Genomic DNA, 16,796 nt, shown 5'->3' with positions numbered 1-16,796 from the left:
TTTGAATGCAGTGCTTCATTTTGCAAGAGAAGCGAGAATGCATTTTGCATATTGTGTGTGCAGTTCTTGGAGTGTGTAAAGTTATGAAAAAAAGAGGACAAGTAAAAAACAAAGTGTAAGCATTTGAATAAAACTGTCAGGGTCTGCAACCCTGGAGGTCCTCTTTTGATAGACATAAACTATTGAACTAATTATGTAACTGTCTGGAACTACTGTTTGAAAGAATGCTCAGATCATGACATTTTCAGAGAGCCCTTCTATTACAGACATCATTTTCAGAGAGCCCTTCTATTACAGACATCATTTTCAGAGAGCCCTTCTATTACAGACATCATTTTGGTACTGTTTTAGATCTGCTCCTCCTTGCTGCAAGAATAAACAGATAAAGACAAATTCTTCTGACCTCAGACTTTTACTGATCAAATTCTACCACAGCAGTATGGTATGAAGCGCTTGTGCTGTAGTGTGCCATGTGTAGGAGCAGTAAGAGCCTTGTGAAGTCCCCAGAAGTCTCCAGTCTCCTGGTGTACACCTGACTCTTACTGTGGGTCTGCGTGTAACTTACTGCTCGGGCATCATCCTCATAGTCGACCTTCAGGTTTGCCATTGCTTTAATGATGGCCATGATGGACTGGATGGTGTTGCTGTAGACCACAGCTCTGTACTGCTTACACTCATCTTCTGAGTAGCCATCCTCATGGATAATTCTGAGAGAGAGAGAGAGAGAGAGAGAGAGAGGGAGAGAGAGAGAGAGAGAGAGAGAGGGAGAGAGAGAGGGAGAGAGAGACAAGGATCAATAAAAATGTACACACAGGTTTATTTTACTATCCTAGTGAGGAAGAACAATTCACTCCCATCCAAAACTGTGTCATCCCTCACCTCTAACCCTAAATGTAACCCTTAATGTAATTCTACCTAACTAATTCTAAGACATGGCACTAGAAGTTGTTGGGCTCAAGGATATCTTATTGGGACTTCTGGTCCCCACAAGGGGAGTCACGTAAACAAGACCACACTCACACACATAAATACTGTTAACAGTTACATGCTAAAATGATCACAAAATAAAACATCTGGCACCATAATACATTTTCGGTGCTAGTTTGATCACTTCGAATCTCAGCTGTCCATCATTTGTCAAATAAAACCTTGATATGCTTTGGAATACAGGAAAGGGAATATCAATCACTGTCAACAGACAAAACAGAGATACACCACCCAACATCCCCCCCCCACCCCCCAGTACAGAGCTTAGACAAAGGAGCCACTTCAGGAAAGAGAGAGAGAAAGAGAAAGAGAGAGAGAGAGAGAGAGAGAGAGAGAGAGAAAGAGAGAGAGATAGGTTAGTAAACACTCTGGAAGCTAACTGATCAAGAACTAGGCAGTGCTGACATACAGACAAGTCGGTGAGCCTTTGTCCTTCAGACAATAACTTCACCTTTTACCGTAACATGGTCATGTATCATGCCTTTTTTATTTGACAGTGGCTGCCCTACAGTGGTGTGACTGTGGTCTCTCACACACCCTTGAGAGAGAGAGAGAGAGAGAGAGAGAGAGAGAGAGAGAGAGAGAGAGAGAGAGAGAGAGAGAGAGAGAGAGAGAGAGAGAGAGAGAGAGAGAGAGAGAGAGAGAGAGAGAGAGAGAGAGAGAGAGAGAGAGAGAAAAGAGGGGTGATAGTATTGTCAGAAGCCAAAAAGGCAAAGCTTGTGTAGCCAGGATACTGGTTTGTTACTAAGTGGACATTCTGAATCTAACCTCTTTGAATGCACGCAATGCTTCTAGCATGGAAGCATTGGACTCAATGAATATGCCGTGGAGATGCTCTTTTTCATGTCTCAATAAAAAATACAATTTACTAAATCTAATCTGAGAACAAGCGGGCAATGGAAACCACACAAACCATGAGTTTAAAATATGTTTAACTCACAAAAATAGAAAAAACTTTTCAAATACCCCAAATCACAGAGAAGAAATGTATCAAACCTATATTTTACACTTTCATTTACTTTCTTTGTCTGTGATTGAAGCTCATACAGCTATATTTACAAAAGGAAATTAAGTATATATTAATCTAAAAAGGAGATGAGGCAATAAGAGCTAATCAGTGCTATTCAGATGAAGCAGGTAGTGTGTGGGACCTCATTGTGTCAGATTGAAGTGATTGTGTGGGTGATGAAAAAGGATTGAAAGCATGGCACACTCCAGGAATGCAGAGCAATATTTAACCTCTGGTGAAGTATGTGTGCGTGTGTGTATGTGTGTGTGGAGTGTGTGTGCTCATGTTGTCTATAATAGACTCCTATTTGTGTTTGTGTGGTTGAGGGTGTGTGTGTGCATGGTTCATTGTGCACGCCTGAATGTATGCACAGCTTGGATGTATGTATGTGCAAGTGTGTACTTGTTTGTTTGTGCATGTGTGTGCGTGCGTATTTTAGAATATGGATGAGTGACTGGGAGGGACTTAGCAGGTGGGGCTTTCCACAGTCAACAATGTCCTCTACAGCCTCACTTCTAATCATCAGCATCTTGGAGAGCTGAAGCAGGTAGTATTAGCTAAAAAGTTCACTGTGTCTTTCTCTGTCTCTGTCTCTCTCTCTCTCACACACACACACACACACATCACTACACACACATGCCCATGTGTATCCCTTTCTAAGAAGTGGTGTTGTTCATATTATGTAGTAGCTCTTATAAACTAACACACAGCTTTGCTACCCTAGTCCAAAAAGCCATTTGGATGATCCAATGGAATCGCTCATTGAATCATATCTTAGTTGTTTTTTCTCCTCTATAAAGGCATTGATCACAGAGATGTACAGTGGCATTGACTTCATGAGAGCGACCTATTTTCAACACTATGGAGGTCGCCCAAAGGGTTCCAAACAGACACCCTGTTTGTGTGTGTTTTTCCATGTGTTTTGTTGACAATCAGGAGTTTCAGCTAGCCAGGAGATTACATTAATCATGGTATAAAAACACGCCTCCACACATTATCAGCTGTTGCAGGAAAGAAGAAGCAGCTGGCTGCCCTGTCAGTGAGCAAGAGTGGGTGTGTGCGTGCGTGCGTGCGTGCGGGTGGGCGGGCATGCATATGAATGCATGTGTGTGTGAGCACTTTATGTGCACGTGTGCCTGATCGTTTGGGTAAAACTGTGAAATCCCTATCCAGTCTCTACACCAATCAAACAAGATTGGTGAAACGTACAGACTCCTACATTCATCCAACACAAACCAGTAAAGGACCTATGGACCATGTTACAAGTGGTGCCTGAGTGGATCCCATCTGATAGTGCTGATGGCGTTCCAGGAGCGAGGCCACAGGATCTCACTCTCCTGACCATGACATCACAGCCTGGCCGTCCCTTCCTCAGACCTGGCAGGAACACTGGGCAACAATGGAGGGGTTACTCACTTCATCTGCTTCACAATGGTACTCTTCCCTGACTCCCCGGCACCTGCAGGACAGAAGAACAAAAACAGGCAGAGGTTAAAAATATGCTCCAGTCTGTGGTGGAGGGAAAATGTAAACAGGCTGTCTTGGCTCACATCTGGAGTCTGGACTACTGACTGTTCACCCTCCTCCTCTTTCCCTCTGTTACCCTTTCATCCCTCCCTCCTTCTCAGGGCCTCAGTACCATAAAGAGCCCTTCCTCTCCCTCTGTCTCTTTCTGTTCCTCTCTCTCTCTCTCTCTCTCTCTCTCTTTCTCTCTCTCTCTCGTTCTCCTTCTGTTCCCTCTCTAGGTCCTTTCCTCTCTAATTACATAGCGACACATTAGTGTCCATCTGTGGTATGCATATATACACTGTAGAATAAGGATGCCTCAAAGCCTCCTCTCTACAGTGTGGCCAGTGCGACACTGAAAGAGTTTCATGGATTTTCCAATATCTCCATACCTAAGTGCAGCACATCTGCACACACACCCTCACACACAGACACATGCACATTTCTTTTTCTCCTATGAAACAAGGCCGTTTATCATCATTAGCTATTTAATGAAAATGTCTGAAAGCTTTCACAAACAGGATATGGGATTTTCTTATCGACTGATGTGTTTATTTTGACAGACTCAAGGCAGGGAAACAGAACTCATCTTCTACTGTGACTCAGTGCACTGCGGGAATGACACACACACACACACACAGGCATGTAAGCATAAGTAGACACACACATGCACACTCTTGCTCAGGGACTCTGTGACACAAAGGATAGGGATAGAGAGACGCAGCCATTCCATAACCGCAGGGGAAGAGAGAGCAGAGAGACATTTTACTGGCAGCTGTCGACTCCTGAGCCTTTAATGCTGAATGGATCCTGACTGTGTGTGGCTAGTTCTGGCAAGTGCATGTCAAAACTTCAGGACATTCAGAGAGTTCATCTAGTTCCTATTGTATGCCAATGGCTCTGAGGCACATGGAGGTTTGGTTGGGCGATTGTAAATAACATGAAGTGAAGAGAGGAAATGTACCAGAACTGGAACACCCCCAACCCCCACTGCCTTTTCCTCGCAGAGCTAACTGGCTGAAAGGAAGACACGTTCTACACTTACCTTCCCATTCTAATGAATATCTCGTCCTCTCTTAGCACCCACCAGTTAGCACCCTCTGCTGTGAAGCCCTGGCTCAGCTGCCAGCCCTACAGGCCACGGGAGTTGGTAAGCACAGAACACACACTGTATCCACATTTTCGTTCTCACTTTTGAGACTTGGAAACTGCTCATAGTGACAAACATACAGCTGCACTATGTGTGTGCATGTGTGCCTCTGTTTATCTGTGTCTATGATGAGAGGGTGCGTATGTGTGTGTGATGGCTCGTATTTGCGTTGGCCTGGATAAATATGTTTTATGCATTGCAATATAGGCCTACTTTCTCACTGACACTAGCACAGATGCATATGCACAGAGATGCATGCTAACTCTTTCTTAAGACTGGGACAGTCTCACAGCTTATGCAGCAGGCAATGCATGAGGAACCACATTACACAACATAATGATAGCGATGACCCACAGAAGCAGGGGCGCCGTATAGGGAGGAGAAGTTAGGACAATTCCAAGGGTGCCTGACTGACAGGGGCCCAAAAATTTTGAAAAACTAATAGAAATTATACTAAAAGTGGAGGCCCAAAATTCTTGGCGGTGCCCCTGCACAGAAGACCATCACTCTCATAGAGGGGAGCACATACAGGATGTAGGCCTAGAGGGGAGCACATACAGGATGTAGGCCTAGTTGCTAAGCAGACCATCTGCGTTCTAACCCATGGAGGAACTTGTTGAACATTGTTCTGGTTTGGGTGCCATATTCCTTGGAAATTGGCTACAGGCACATTGGGGAGGGGGGGGAGGGGGCGGGCAAATTAAATCGTTATATTCTTGAACATGACTTCCAGCAGAGCCGAGAGAGTGAAAGCGCTTGACAAATCCTTGCTATGGTTAAGTGTTTATCCAGACCCACTTACGAATACACTCAGTGACTACAGTGAACTAGAGAGTTCATAGGGCTGTTAGCAGAGAGGTGTGACGTGACTTGCCCCAACATTGCCCCTTTCTGCACTCACACACCAGAATACCCCATACTTGGGGTCTGACCGTAAATGTCTCTCAGTTCTTGTCTCTCTATCTCTCACCCTGTTTCTCTATCTTGGAGTACTGTACTGTATTTGTCTGTCTTTATCTCCCCATGTCTCTGTCTGTCTAAATACTAGGTCTGACTCTCCCTCCCGCCGTCCAGTTGAGAGTAGTAAACAAAGTCAGTGGAATTTGTCCAGTCATGAGTCATGGTGGACCAGCAGTGTGCATCTCAGAGGCTTCAAGGAGGTCACTACTGTTTAAGCAACAGTAGAGAGTTTATTTTTTATGTCAACCCACACAAATACATATGTTTGTCTCATATACAAACTAGGCCCTGAATAAAATATGAGCTTGTGTGTACAAGATTTGTGTGCAGCTTCCTATATTTTTATTTTAACATTTTACACTTAACCGAGAAATGTGAAAAAAAGTTCAAAGTGCCGAAGGGCAATATTGCCCAATAAAACACAATCAGAATGTACATAGTTTTTATTCAGATTGAATTCTGAGTCTTCCCAGAGATGTATGTTTGTGTCGAACCCCAGGTGCATGTTGCCTTTAAATAATTCAGTCTACTACAGTTTAAAGTCCAGAAGAGTCCAGTTAAATGTGTTTCAGATCATGCAGTGTACTGTGCTCCTTCATGCCTCCCCAATGTGGGCCGTGTGCTCTGGTACCACCCTAGACTGCTGCTGCTCTGCCATAAGCTGCATCAATTATGCAACCTCAATAACCACCACCCAGCACACACACACACACACAGAGACAACGGTACAGTGCAGTACAACCCCCGGCTGCACTTGAGAGCTTCAATATTTAATACTTGCCAGACTGCAGTGAGGAAGAAACATGACATTAGCTATTTGTATTTAACAAACACACATTTATACTGATGCTAAAAAACGAACCCAGTTGCACAGACGCACCCACAACTGTGCCTTTGTTAATGGTCATTTACTTGTAACGTAGGGCAGTAGAAGACCTGAAGGTATAAGTGTAGTCTGCTACTGCAGCAGCTAAAGGCCTGGCCCAGCCTAGTCAGGTCTACTCCAGTTTAGCCTAGCCTAGCAAAGCCTTGCCTAATTCTACCCCTGCCCAAGTCAGCCTAGCACAGTCGGCCCATCCGAGACCTGCTCAGCCAGACTGTCAGATAGCCTGGAGACTCACTCAGCTAACAGCCCAAATCCCATTACAAAAACTCTCTTTCAACCTAAAAGGAGAAAAGGCAAGTGTGTTTCAGCTTTCTACACAGAATACTTTGAATACAGCCAGCGATGTACAGATCACTGAGCATGAAGAGATGCTGTTCTCAGAAAAAAGGGTCAGGGGGACTGCACACGCAGATGCCTGTCTGTGTGTGTGTGAGAGAATGTGTGTGTGTGTAAATGTGGCAGAGAGAGAGAGAGAGAGAGAGAGAGAGAGAGAGAGAGAGAGAGAGAGAGAGAGTGTTTGGCCATGCAGAGACTCCTCCAGTTGCAGGGGTGCAGAGTATGCCATGGTCGTGCCAGTGCCTGATCTCTCCAGCCTCTCTCCAGCCTCTCGCCTCTGGATTGGGGATAGCAATTAGCTGCTGTCATATATGCAAACTATACACACACACAAATACGAACGTGCAATCAAACTCATATATACACCCGCTCCCCCCTCCAACACACACAGAGACTTATTTGCAAACACAAACATAAAGGTATTTTAATGACTGTCTTTCCCTTCATACTTCACAGAGATAAAAACTGTAAGACTGATTGAACTTCAACCCCCGCAGCTAAATAAAGTGACGATGCCTCACGCCAAGTCAGATACACAGAGCTAGAAGAACACAGAGCTAGACCGAGAAAGATACAAATTAGAAAGAGGGTGAAGAGATGACAAATACTCCTTGTGTATTCAGCAGAGACATCGTGATCACACTAGACTGGCACAGACCAAGAGGTTCCCATATTATGCAGGGAAATAAATACTGCCCCGAACCTGGCAACCAGGCACCTAGCAACCAGGCTACGGAGGATGACTGTGGTCACATCCTTTGACTCAGGCCAAGCAAGGGAGGGAGGGGCCTTTTCTATAACCAGAGAAAAGAAGAGAAAGACGAGAAAAGAGAAAAAAGCCAGGTCAGCTACTCCAGTCCATTTGAATGAGATTAGTGGGCATCTGCATCCCTGTCACGTCACCTCTCCCTCATTGATCTAACAAATAGGAGGGAGAGAGGGGGAAGGGGGTTCAGCAATTCAATTAAGTGTGAGAATGTGTGCATCTGTGTGCGTGCATGAATGTGTGCGTGTGTGTGCGTGCATGAATGTGTGCGTGTGTATGTGTGTAAGGGAAGCAGAGAAGGACTTAGTAAATCTCCCCACCAGGACCCAGGAAATTGCCTCATTATCAACGGACCTCGGTGTGATTGGCAGAGATGCAGAACCAACATGGAGGCCGTGCCAGGGTAAGTCTGCATGTGCCAGGAGGCCCACTGGAGTAATGGGTTCCAGCTGCAGAAGCCCAGAGTCTGGGCCAGCTCTACCCATGGGGAGGGAGGACAACACTGGACGAGGGTGGCATGAATACAATCACCACACATGCCAGGTAGTCTGCTTAGATGACAGTCCAAAAGACTTGACATTCAGAAAGTACTAAAAGCCAGTTCATGAGCGAGAGGTCTAAAGACACACACACACAGACACACACACACACACACACACACTCAGAGCCACAGGAGGCTGGGCCCAGTGGGACCCAGACAGACACACCAGTTTGCTTTCCAACAGGTTTCCCATGATCACAGACAATAGCGCTACAGCACTAATGGCAAAACCTATGGAGGATACATCAATAACCCTGCACGGAGCTGGAAATTAAAAGCATCTCTGGGTTGTTGACCCAGGGGAGAGAGAAGCACATTTATTAATTCAACTGTTAGTAGGGTGTGTAGGGAGAGACAAGTGGCACCCTCATTACTGTGCTAACATGGGACTCATTGATTTAGTACTCTCTGCCTCATTAAACTCTAAGGAGCCGGCTCTACTTTGTGTGTGTGTGTGTGTGTGTGTGTGTGTGTGTGTGTGTGTGTGTGTGTGTGTGTGTGTGTGTGTGTGTGTGTGTGTGTGTGTGTGAGCCTGCAAGGATCCCAGGAGGGTCGATGAAAAGCTGATTTACTTTGTGGAGGAGTAGGACTTGAGCTAACAGGAGTAGAAATGCGTGTGACAAAAACACAGTGACAGAGGCACTCACTGCAGAGGCAGAACATGGTGACTGGCTGGCAGCCAGGTCCCAAGAAGAGATCAGGAGAAATAGGCTTTTTTTCCAATCCCTGATGCACTGGTGAGACCCATTCTCAGACCTGTTCTCTGCTTATCATCAGCTAACTCAGACAAATCACTGCAGGGATGTATGTACGATGTGGACGTCTGTGTCCTTACTAGAACATGGAAGTGCGAGTCAGAGACTGCTCACAACGGAAAATGAGTTGCATGTTTGAATCCTGGCGGGACGGAGAGAGAGAGAGAGAGAGAGAGAGAGAGAGAGAGAGAGAGAGAGAGAGAGAGAGAGAGAGAGAGAGAGAGAGAAGAGAGAGAGAGAGAGAGAGAGAGAGAGAGAGAGAGAGAGAGAGAGAGAGAGAGAGAGAGAAGAGAGAGAAAGAGAGAGAGAGATGGGGGGGGGGGACAAAGGCAGTAGTGTGGGGGCCCTGATGGCACTAAGTACAGGGGCACCACTGTTTACCCTCATTCAGGCCACGGCCTACCCCACCAACACTGCCCCCCACCCTCTCTCGTCCTCAGCCAGCATCAAAGCTGTCTCCAGCCCACTCAAGGGAAAGAAGAGGTGGAGGAAAACCAAGGAGTAAAGGAAGCCTTGAAGCTAGCGTGTCTGTTTATTACTGCTAGACAATGAATTGAGTGTGAACTGACAGACATTAGAGTGAACAGAGAGAAGCATTGTAGCGAACACAAGCTGAAGGCTGCTGCACTGGATACTCTGTCTGCACAAACTGCTGTCTTGCAAAGTGTATCACACTAATAACATAATCTGATATTGGCCAAGCTTGTTTGGCAAGCTGAACTCATTTAATTGAATAATAAATAACTCAGGCAAATTACAAGTACAATACTCTGTTTTGGGGAGTTGGTGCTATTTCTGAAACACTCATTTCTGTTTTGGAACAGAAGAAGGCAAGAGAAAACATTCATTCACAAGCACATCATCCCAAAATACAACTGATTCATCGCTGGTTATTCATTGGAAAGGCAACATTTAGTTAGCATGACACTAGAGATCCTCTGATATCTACTGCCAGAACTAAACTTTGGTAGACTGAGCTAAACAGGGTTAACAGGAGAAGAGACAGAAGGAGGAAGGAGAGTGACAGAAGAGAGTGAAGGAGTGAGAGAGAAAGGAGAAACAGAGAGGAGAGAGGGAGGAGAGAGAGCGGGAGGAGAATGAGAGGAGAATGAGAGGAGAGAGAGAGGAGTAATAGAGAGAAGACAGAGAAGGAGAAAGGGGAATTACAGAAAAAGGAGAGGGAAGGCGGAAGAGGGAGAGAACTGGCAAAAGCGCTGAGCTTGCATTAGACCCTGCAGCTGTAATAGTAGTAATAGAGCTTTGTGGAAACACGTGCCCAAACCACACACACAAACATGTGCCCATCACATGCACACACATGTACACACACACACACACAAAGCTCTTGTGCAATAGTTTCACACTCTCACTTCCTCATGTCCCCTCAGTTTATTTTCTCTCTCTGCTCTCTATTCCTCTACCCCCCCATACTCCCCTGCAGGAGACATGAATCTTCCTAGTTCCTACCCAAGGCGACTGAAGGGGGAAACGAAAGGAGCACCACGGTCCTTCAATGCAGTCATCAGTCTCACACGTACATACATAAACACACACACATAAACACACACACACACACACTACATATATTCATCAGGAGAAGAGACAAAGAAAGGAAGACCTTCTATTATTTGAGAGAGATAGCTACAACCCCCCTGAGCGAAGTCTGGAGAGCACAACAGCAACACTGCTGCTAGACCATGTTGTGTGTGTGTGTGTGTGTCCGTCCGTGTGTGCATGTGTGTACGAGTGTTCAAAGGATGTGTGTGAGTATGTGTGCAGGAGTGGCAGAGCAGTGGACTAGGAGTTAACTGCTGTTTGAAGTTGATAATGTGTCAGTCCCGTTGGATCATAAAAATAGGGAAACAGGAACTAGATCAATAGCACTTCCTCACTGGGTCTGAGAACGGAGTTACCACCCTGGCCCTGGAGTGGTTAGGGATTGGTCTTTTTGTATCCCCATAACAGGCTCTTACCTTGGGGATCCACTCAATCCAAGTGCAACATCCTCTCTGAAAACAATATTAGCTGGACCAAGACCACCCCCAACATGGTCGCATATCCTCTCGATCAGCAAACCAGCCCACCAGCCAGCCAACAGCTATCTAGCAGCTCATCAGCCAGGTAGGTCCCTGTTATGACTGAAAGGTTTACATTTACATTTGACATTTTCTTCATTTAGCTTTGTCCAAAGAGACGTACAAAGGTTTATTGAGTTGGTGAGAGTGCTCACTGGTTAGAACATTTGACTGCCAGATCAATATGTCACAGGTTCAAATCGCACTCTGGATTTTGCTTCAGATGACGGTGTACATGCTAGATGAAAACATAGTAATTTGTATTATGAGGAAGGAGGCAGCAGGGCAGAGGGTGGAGAAAAGGGAGTCATTTCACACATCCAAGCTTTCTGAGCGATAATGTGTTTTGACAGGCTGTCAGGACCCTAGGCACATCACAACCCTCCCTCTTCTTTCTCTCCCACACTCCCTCTCTCTCCCTCCCCCTCTCTCTGTCCCCCTCCCTCTCTCCCTCTCCCCCTCCCTCTCTCCCTCTCCCTCTCCCTCTCCCTCTCCCTCTCCCTCTCCCTCTCCCTCTCCCTCTCCCTCTCCCTCTCCCTCTCCCTCTCCCTCCCCACCCACCCACCCACCCTACCTCCCTCCCTCCCTTCCCCTCCCTCCCTCCCTTCCTCTCCCTCTCTTTACCTCTCCCTCTCTCTACCTCTCCCTCTCTCTCCCTCTCTCTACCTCTCCCTCTCTCTCCCTCTCTCTACCTCTCCCTCTCTCTCCCTCTGCCCCCTATATGTCAGCCATTTCCTACTGCTTTAGCCCTCTTCACAGGTTCATGTTAATGCAAGGGCAACATACACTCCTACACACATACGGTCACAGACAGTCACAATGTCACATGCAGGAGCTACCTGGCAATGCTGTTAAAGTAATTAGGAGACAGTATATGTTTCTTTAATTACAGTGAAGGGGGAGAGGAAGGAAAGCAGGTACTATCTCTAAAGCCCTGGCCTTCCTGTCTATCAGTCTGTGCGGAGAGGGGAATTCAGGGTCAGGTAAGGAGGGGGGCACAGGGGGGTAGACAGAGTTTCAAAGCAGACAATTGTGGAGGTCCCACTACGGGTTTACTAATTAGATCTCCGGCTTGACTTCTACAAGGCTACACTGATGCCTCAACACATACAAACAGATTGAACCTGTACTAATGATAGCACACACTGCCCTGGAGGCCTTATTGACAGTGGCACTATTATCCAGGGGCAGTAGTTGTAGCCTTCCTAACGTAGCTTGCTTTATGTAGTTACTCTACCAAGGCCACATCTGGACTAGCCATCTCAGGCTCTGGAAAAATGCTAAAACAAACAAACAACTACACTGTGTTCTGAAGGAGTATTGATACTCAACAGCGAAGACATGTTCTTCAGAAATGATTAACAGTATCAGTCACTATGTACAGTAGCAGACAGGTATATATATATATAAGCCACTAGGCGTGTAAGTCATAACAGAGAGCACCACAATGATATATCCTGCCTCCGTATTGTTCTGTGTTTATTAGACCACTACAGCACTCTAAATAGACTTAATACACACAATCAATTATCCAAGCACCCATCTCACAGAACAGCAACTGGGCTTGGCAGTGCCCCAGCATTTTGTGTTGATGGACGTGCTGGTCTACAGTCCTGTAGGAACAACAGTCCGAGGAGACAATGACATGGAGACCTGAGAGGAAAAGCAAGACACGCTGTGGTCTCCACAACAGTCTAGCTCCCAGAACCGAGTTGAGTCTAGTCGAGATTTGAAGATGGAGGGAGAGAAAGAATGAAGAGGGAAAGGAGAAGATAGGAGAGGAGAGGACAGAGGATGAGAGGGAGGGGATAGAGGTGAGGAGATATGAAGAGAGAGACAGTTAGAGAAAGAGAGGAGAGCTGGAGAGAGGAAGAGAAACTAGAGTGGACCCGCCTGTGCTGACTAGTGACTGCAGCTGCATCATAAGCCAAGGTACAAATGTACAACTGATGCATTAAACATACCTCCATTAGCAGCCCCCTGCCCCGACCTCCTTGTCACACAGTCTCACATGCGAACACACACAAACACACACACAGGTCTGTTGGATCATGGATGAGAAGTGACGGGGCAGCATGGTCTATTATAAAAAAAATCCTAATTGATTTTTGAAATGTGTGAATCGTTATGAATCGCTAGAAGACTGAATCGCGATTCAAATGCAAATAAAAAAATTTCCCCACCCCTAGTAGTGCAGCAGGAACACAGGAGTCCAGAGTATTTTGAGATCCAGCCTGGTCTTTCTGTGTTGCAACCTTTACCCAATACTGAGCTGTCTTGGAGCTGCTGGTTTTGAAGTGAGTAGTGGTAAACACAGAGCACCCCCAAACCCTGCTGCATGTGATGGCAGGCTGCCTAGGGGGAATCCAGGAGGGAAACGGCCACAATCATCAAAGTGAAGACCGGATACACATGCTTCTAGACTCATCTACTCTCATCTACATGGTTCTACTAAGGTAAAAGGTCTCATAGACATTTTGTCTAAGTCAATAATACAGATAGCACATAAGGTCACTTAGCGTGGAGGGAAAGGAGGAGCAGAGTACACAAACATGACAAGGCCACTAGCAGAGAACAGAGAAGGCTCTCATTGAAATATTCACCACCTTGTTATACTGCAGCTCAGTGTGGATATGATAAACTGGAGGATGAATATGGATGATCTGAGTTTGTTGTGCTCCAGTTTGAATACAGTAACCTCAGGTGTCCCCTGGAAGTCTGTTACTCCCCCTCAGAGTTCATCTAAATACACACGCACACACTGGCATACACACACGCAAGCAAACAAACCTACAGACCCACAAACAAACACAGAGCAAAACAATCCGCAGACCTGCAAAGCCGGTATAGGATGATTACTCCAACTGAAAGGCCATCGATCAAAGAGCAGACGAGGTGGCCGGGCTGCCTGGCGCTGTGTTCTTCACAGCTCTGGTATCACAGCCCTTCCTGCCAAGCAGGGGAACCACTGCCTTGAAGCCCACTGAGCAGGAAAGGCCAACCGGCCACACGAGGTGGTAGCAGTAGACAGAGTCCCCCCCCCCGGTGTCTAAACTCTGCTTCTTCATGTGACATTATGACCGGCCTCCCTGACAGATGCAGTCAGCACAGGGGAGCTGAAGGAACGAAGGACAGAGCGTGAGGGACTTTGAAGTCCCTGAAACTACTGAACACGTCAGATCAAGGTCGGTCCGCTGGCCTGATGGAGTATGTTTCAAACAGCCGTCTGAAGGTGTGCTGAGGTCAGCTTCAGACCTTCCACCTCATTAATATATCTTTGTAGCTTCATATCAGTTGTTTGTAGAGTAATGGAAGGGATATCAACTTCTCAGGAAGTACATTTTTGCAGATCGAATTGTCTTGAGTTGCAGAATGATAGTTATTGGCCGGCCTCATAGGTATAATGTCTGGATGGAAGCTGTCCCTTCATTACAGACAGAAAAGCATAGCAGCCTAAAGGAAGGAACCACAACTCATTCCATGCTAACCATTGTTATAATGAGAACATCTACCCACCAGTTCTTAAACACTGACCAATTTACTGTTTTTTCCCATGGAATTGTTGCAGGTGGTATTTTTTTCCCCTCATCAACTTCTGAGTGAAATTGGGCGTGACACTGGCACCAGCACTCCAGGGGGTGGAGATGGTCGAGCAGGGCAGTGACATTCTAGGTGAGAAGGGTTGGTTGAAACTGACACTATGAAAAAGTCCTACGGGCTGTTATTAGACTCTGGCATGCCCATACACACCACATGCAGACAGCCTTTGCCATTTCTAATCAGAGGTGTCTGTTTCATTCAAATCTACATACGTAACCGTTTACTGTGTGGGCATATTGATACACTGTCTGTGTGTGTATGGTACATACAAGTAGAGGTGTGTTACTGTAAAACTGAAAAGGAGAATGTTGGGAGGTTGTTTTAATGTGAAATAGTGACGTGTTGATCGGCCTGCAGCATTGCTGTATGCTGATTAAACACCCTCCTCCCTGCTTCTCTCTTATGATTTACTGTCAACCTCCTGGTGAAGAACCATAGTGGCAAACTTACCCAAGCCCCAGATTACGTCAACTGAAGGTTTTTCCCACTTTGTGAAGACACAGCACTGGTAAACCAAGTCAGTGGTGCTCATGGCAATACTCAACATAAAGTTCAGACTCGCACCAATATGAAAATAAAGATATTGGCAGTGTATTTAAGATTGAACTTTTTTACTGGCCGTATTTGTTCAGTTAGGAAAAAGAGAGACTTGGTCAAATTGGAAACAAACTAGGCGCCAAGTCCTGTCAGTCCACTGGACAGATCCAGAGAGCCAGTGCATGCAAGACAAGGCCAGGTGAGGAGTCCTAAGATGTGAACTCCACCAGGCTGCCTGAGAGAGAGGTCCTAAGAGAAGGTGGATGAGTTGACCGCAGGGCACAGACCGGAAGTTTGTTTCTACTCTGTGTTGCTATGGTAATCCTTACCCGTAAGTCTGTTGAAAAACAGCTCAGGAAATGAGAAGAGGTGGAGGGAGAAGGGGGTTGCAAGGTTCCTTAACAACTCAAACGTTCACAGACACAAGCTGCAGCCTGCTCAATGACAGCCTGCTCAATGACACCTCTGGCTGAATCAAATCATTTGAGGGGGATGTGTGGTGTCTCCAAAGGGCATTAGCATGAAGGCCAGGCAATGGAGTGATGGAGGTGCCTCATCAGTGTTCATTTGAGTGATTTGGTCTCATTCATGACATCATTTCTGAAGTCAGAACATTGTTTTCCTCAAGCCTTACGTTCCCCCCCCCTGGTGCTCCGTGGATCAGGTGAAGCAGGGAGAGTCAGAAACAACAACTCCCTCAGCTTCCAGGAAAGAAAGAAAGAAATCATTTCTGTATGTGTTTGTCAGACAAGGGCAGATACTCAGCACATTCCACTAACAGTAAGGGCAGGGTAGGTAACCTCTCCCAGGTTAATGGGCTTTTTAATTAGACCAGCTATCATGTCAACAAGGCCCACACCATGAGAAGCCGAGCCAGGTTATCAGTGTTCACACAGCTATACCACTTAGGGTAGAAGTTAGACTGTGCTGAAGCAGTAAGTCATCATCCTGCAAGGAGCCTCTTTGTTGTAATGTGTGACTAATGACCTGAACAACCCAACAAGCAGAACACAAACATTATTCATCATGCTCTTCTCGCCACTCACTGCTCAGTAAATGTTCCATTCAGTTCTGAATGAATTAGGTTGAACACATCATTTGAATAAAGCCGTTGAGAAGAGATAGGGCTTTGCAAGACTCCCTGCTGTGAGCTATGTGTGTGTGTGCGTTCGGCTACTAATGTGTGTGTGTATAGCCCGTGGTGTGTGTGGGTACTCCACAGGAATACGGAGTGGGGTAGGTCCAACACTGTGACAGAGAGCTCTTTGTAGGAGCAGTGTGTTCACTAAAGGCTCGCTAGCGCTTTGTTTGGTTTGCTCTCCTTTTGTTTACTTCACTTCCTCTCAGGCCCCCTCTCTCTGCAGCTGACTGGAGCCATGGCCTGGCCCCAGGGAGAGAGAGAGAGAGAGAGAGAGAGAGAGAGAGAGAGAGAGAGAGAGAGAGAGAGAGAGAGAGAGAGAGAGAGAGAGAGAGAGAGAGAGAGAGAGAGAGAGAGAAAGAAAGAGAGAGAGAGAGAATATGAGACTTTGAGTAGACACATGACTTGTAGTGCATTCTAATAGGATTCTCTCAACCCAAATAGACAAAAACGGAGTCACAAAATACGTTACACCAAACAATGAGGATTGCACTGTAAATACAGTTGTAAAATAACACAGCAGAGGAGTGTGTGTGTTTCTGTGTGTGGG

At 46.2% G+C, this 16,796-nt stretch overlaps 1 protein-coding gene across 1 annotated transcript in view; it reads right to left on the bottom strand.

The window, feature by feature from the left end:
• LOC124470909 (guanine nucleotide-binding protein G(i) subunit alpha-2) overlaps positions 1-16,796 on the bottom strand; it is a 44,983-nt gene that overhangs the window by 8,918 nt on the left and 19,269 nt on the right. The window contains exons 2-3 of the mRNA XM_047025113.1: positions 3,413-3,455; positions 566-707 (exon numbers count right to left, since the gene is read on the bottom strand). Of these exons, the coding sequence (XP_046881069.1) occupies positions 566-707; positions 3,413-3,455 (185 nt within the window). The remainder of the gene's footprint in view (positions 1-565; positions 708-3,412; positions 3,456-16,796) is intronic.

This window comes from Hypomesus transpacificus, chromosome 9, assembly GCF_021917145.1.
Source record: "Hypomesus transpacificus isolate Combined female chromosome 9, fHypTra1, whole genome shotgun sequence".
NCBI classification, from domain to species: domain Eukaryota; kingdom Metazoa; phylum Chordata; class Actinopteri; order Osmeriformes; family Osmeridae; genus Hypomesus; species Hypomesus transpacificus.
Note: the sequence above shows the minus strand (reverse complement) of the source record. Positions and strands in the feature narration are given on the sequence as shown.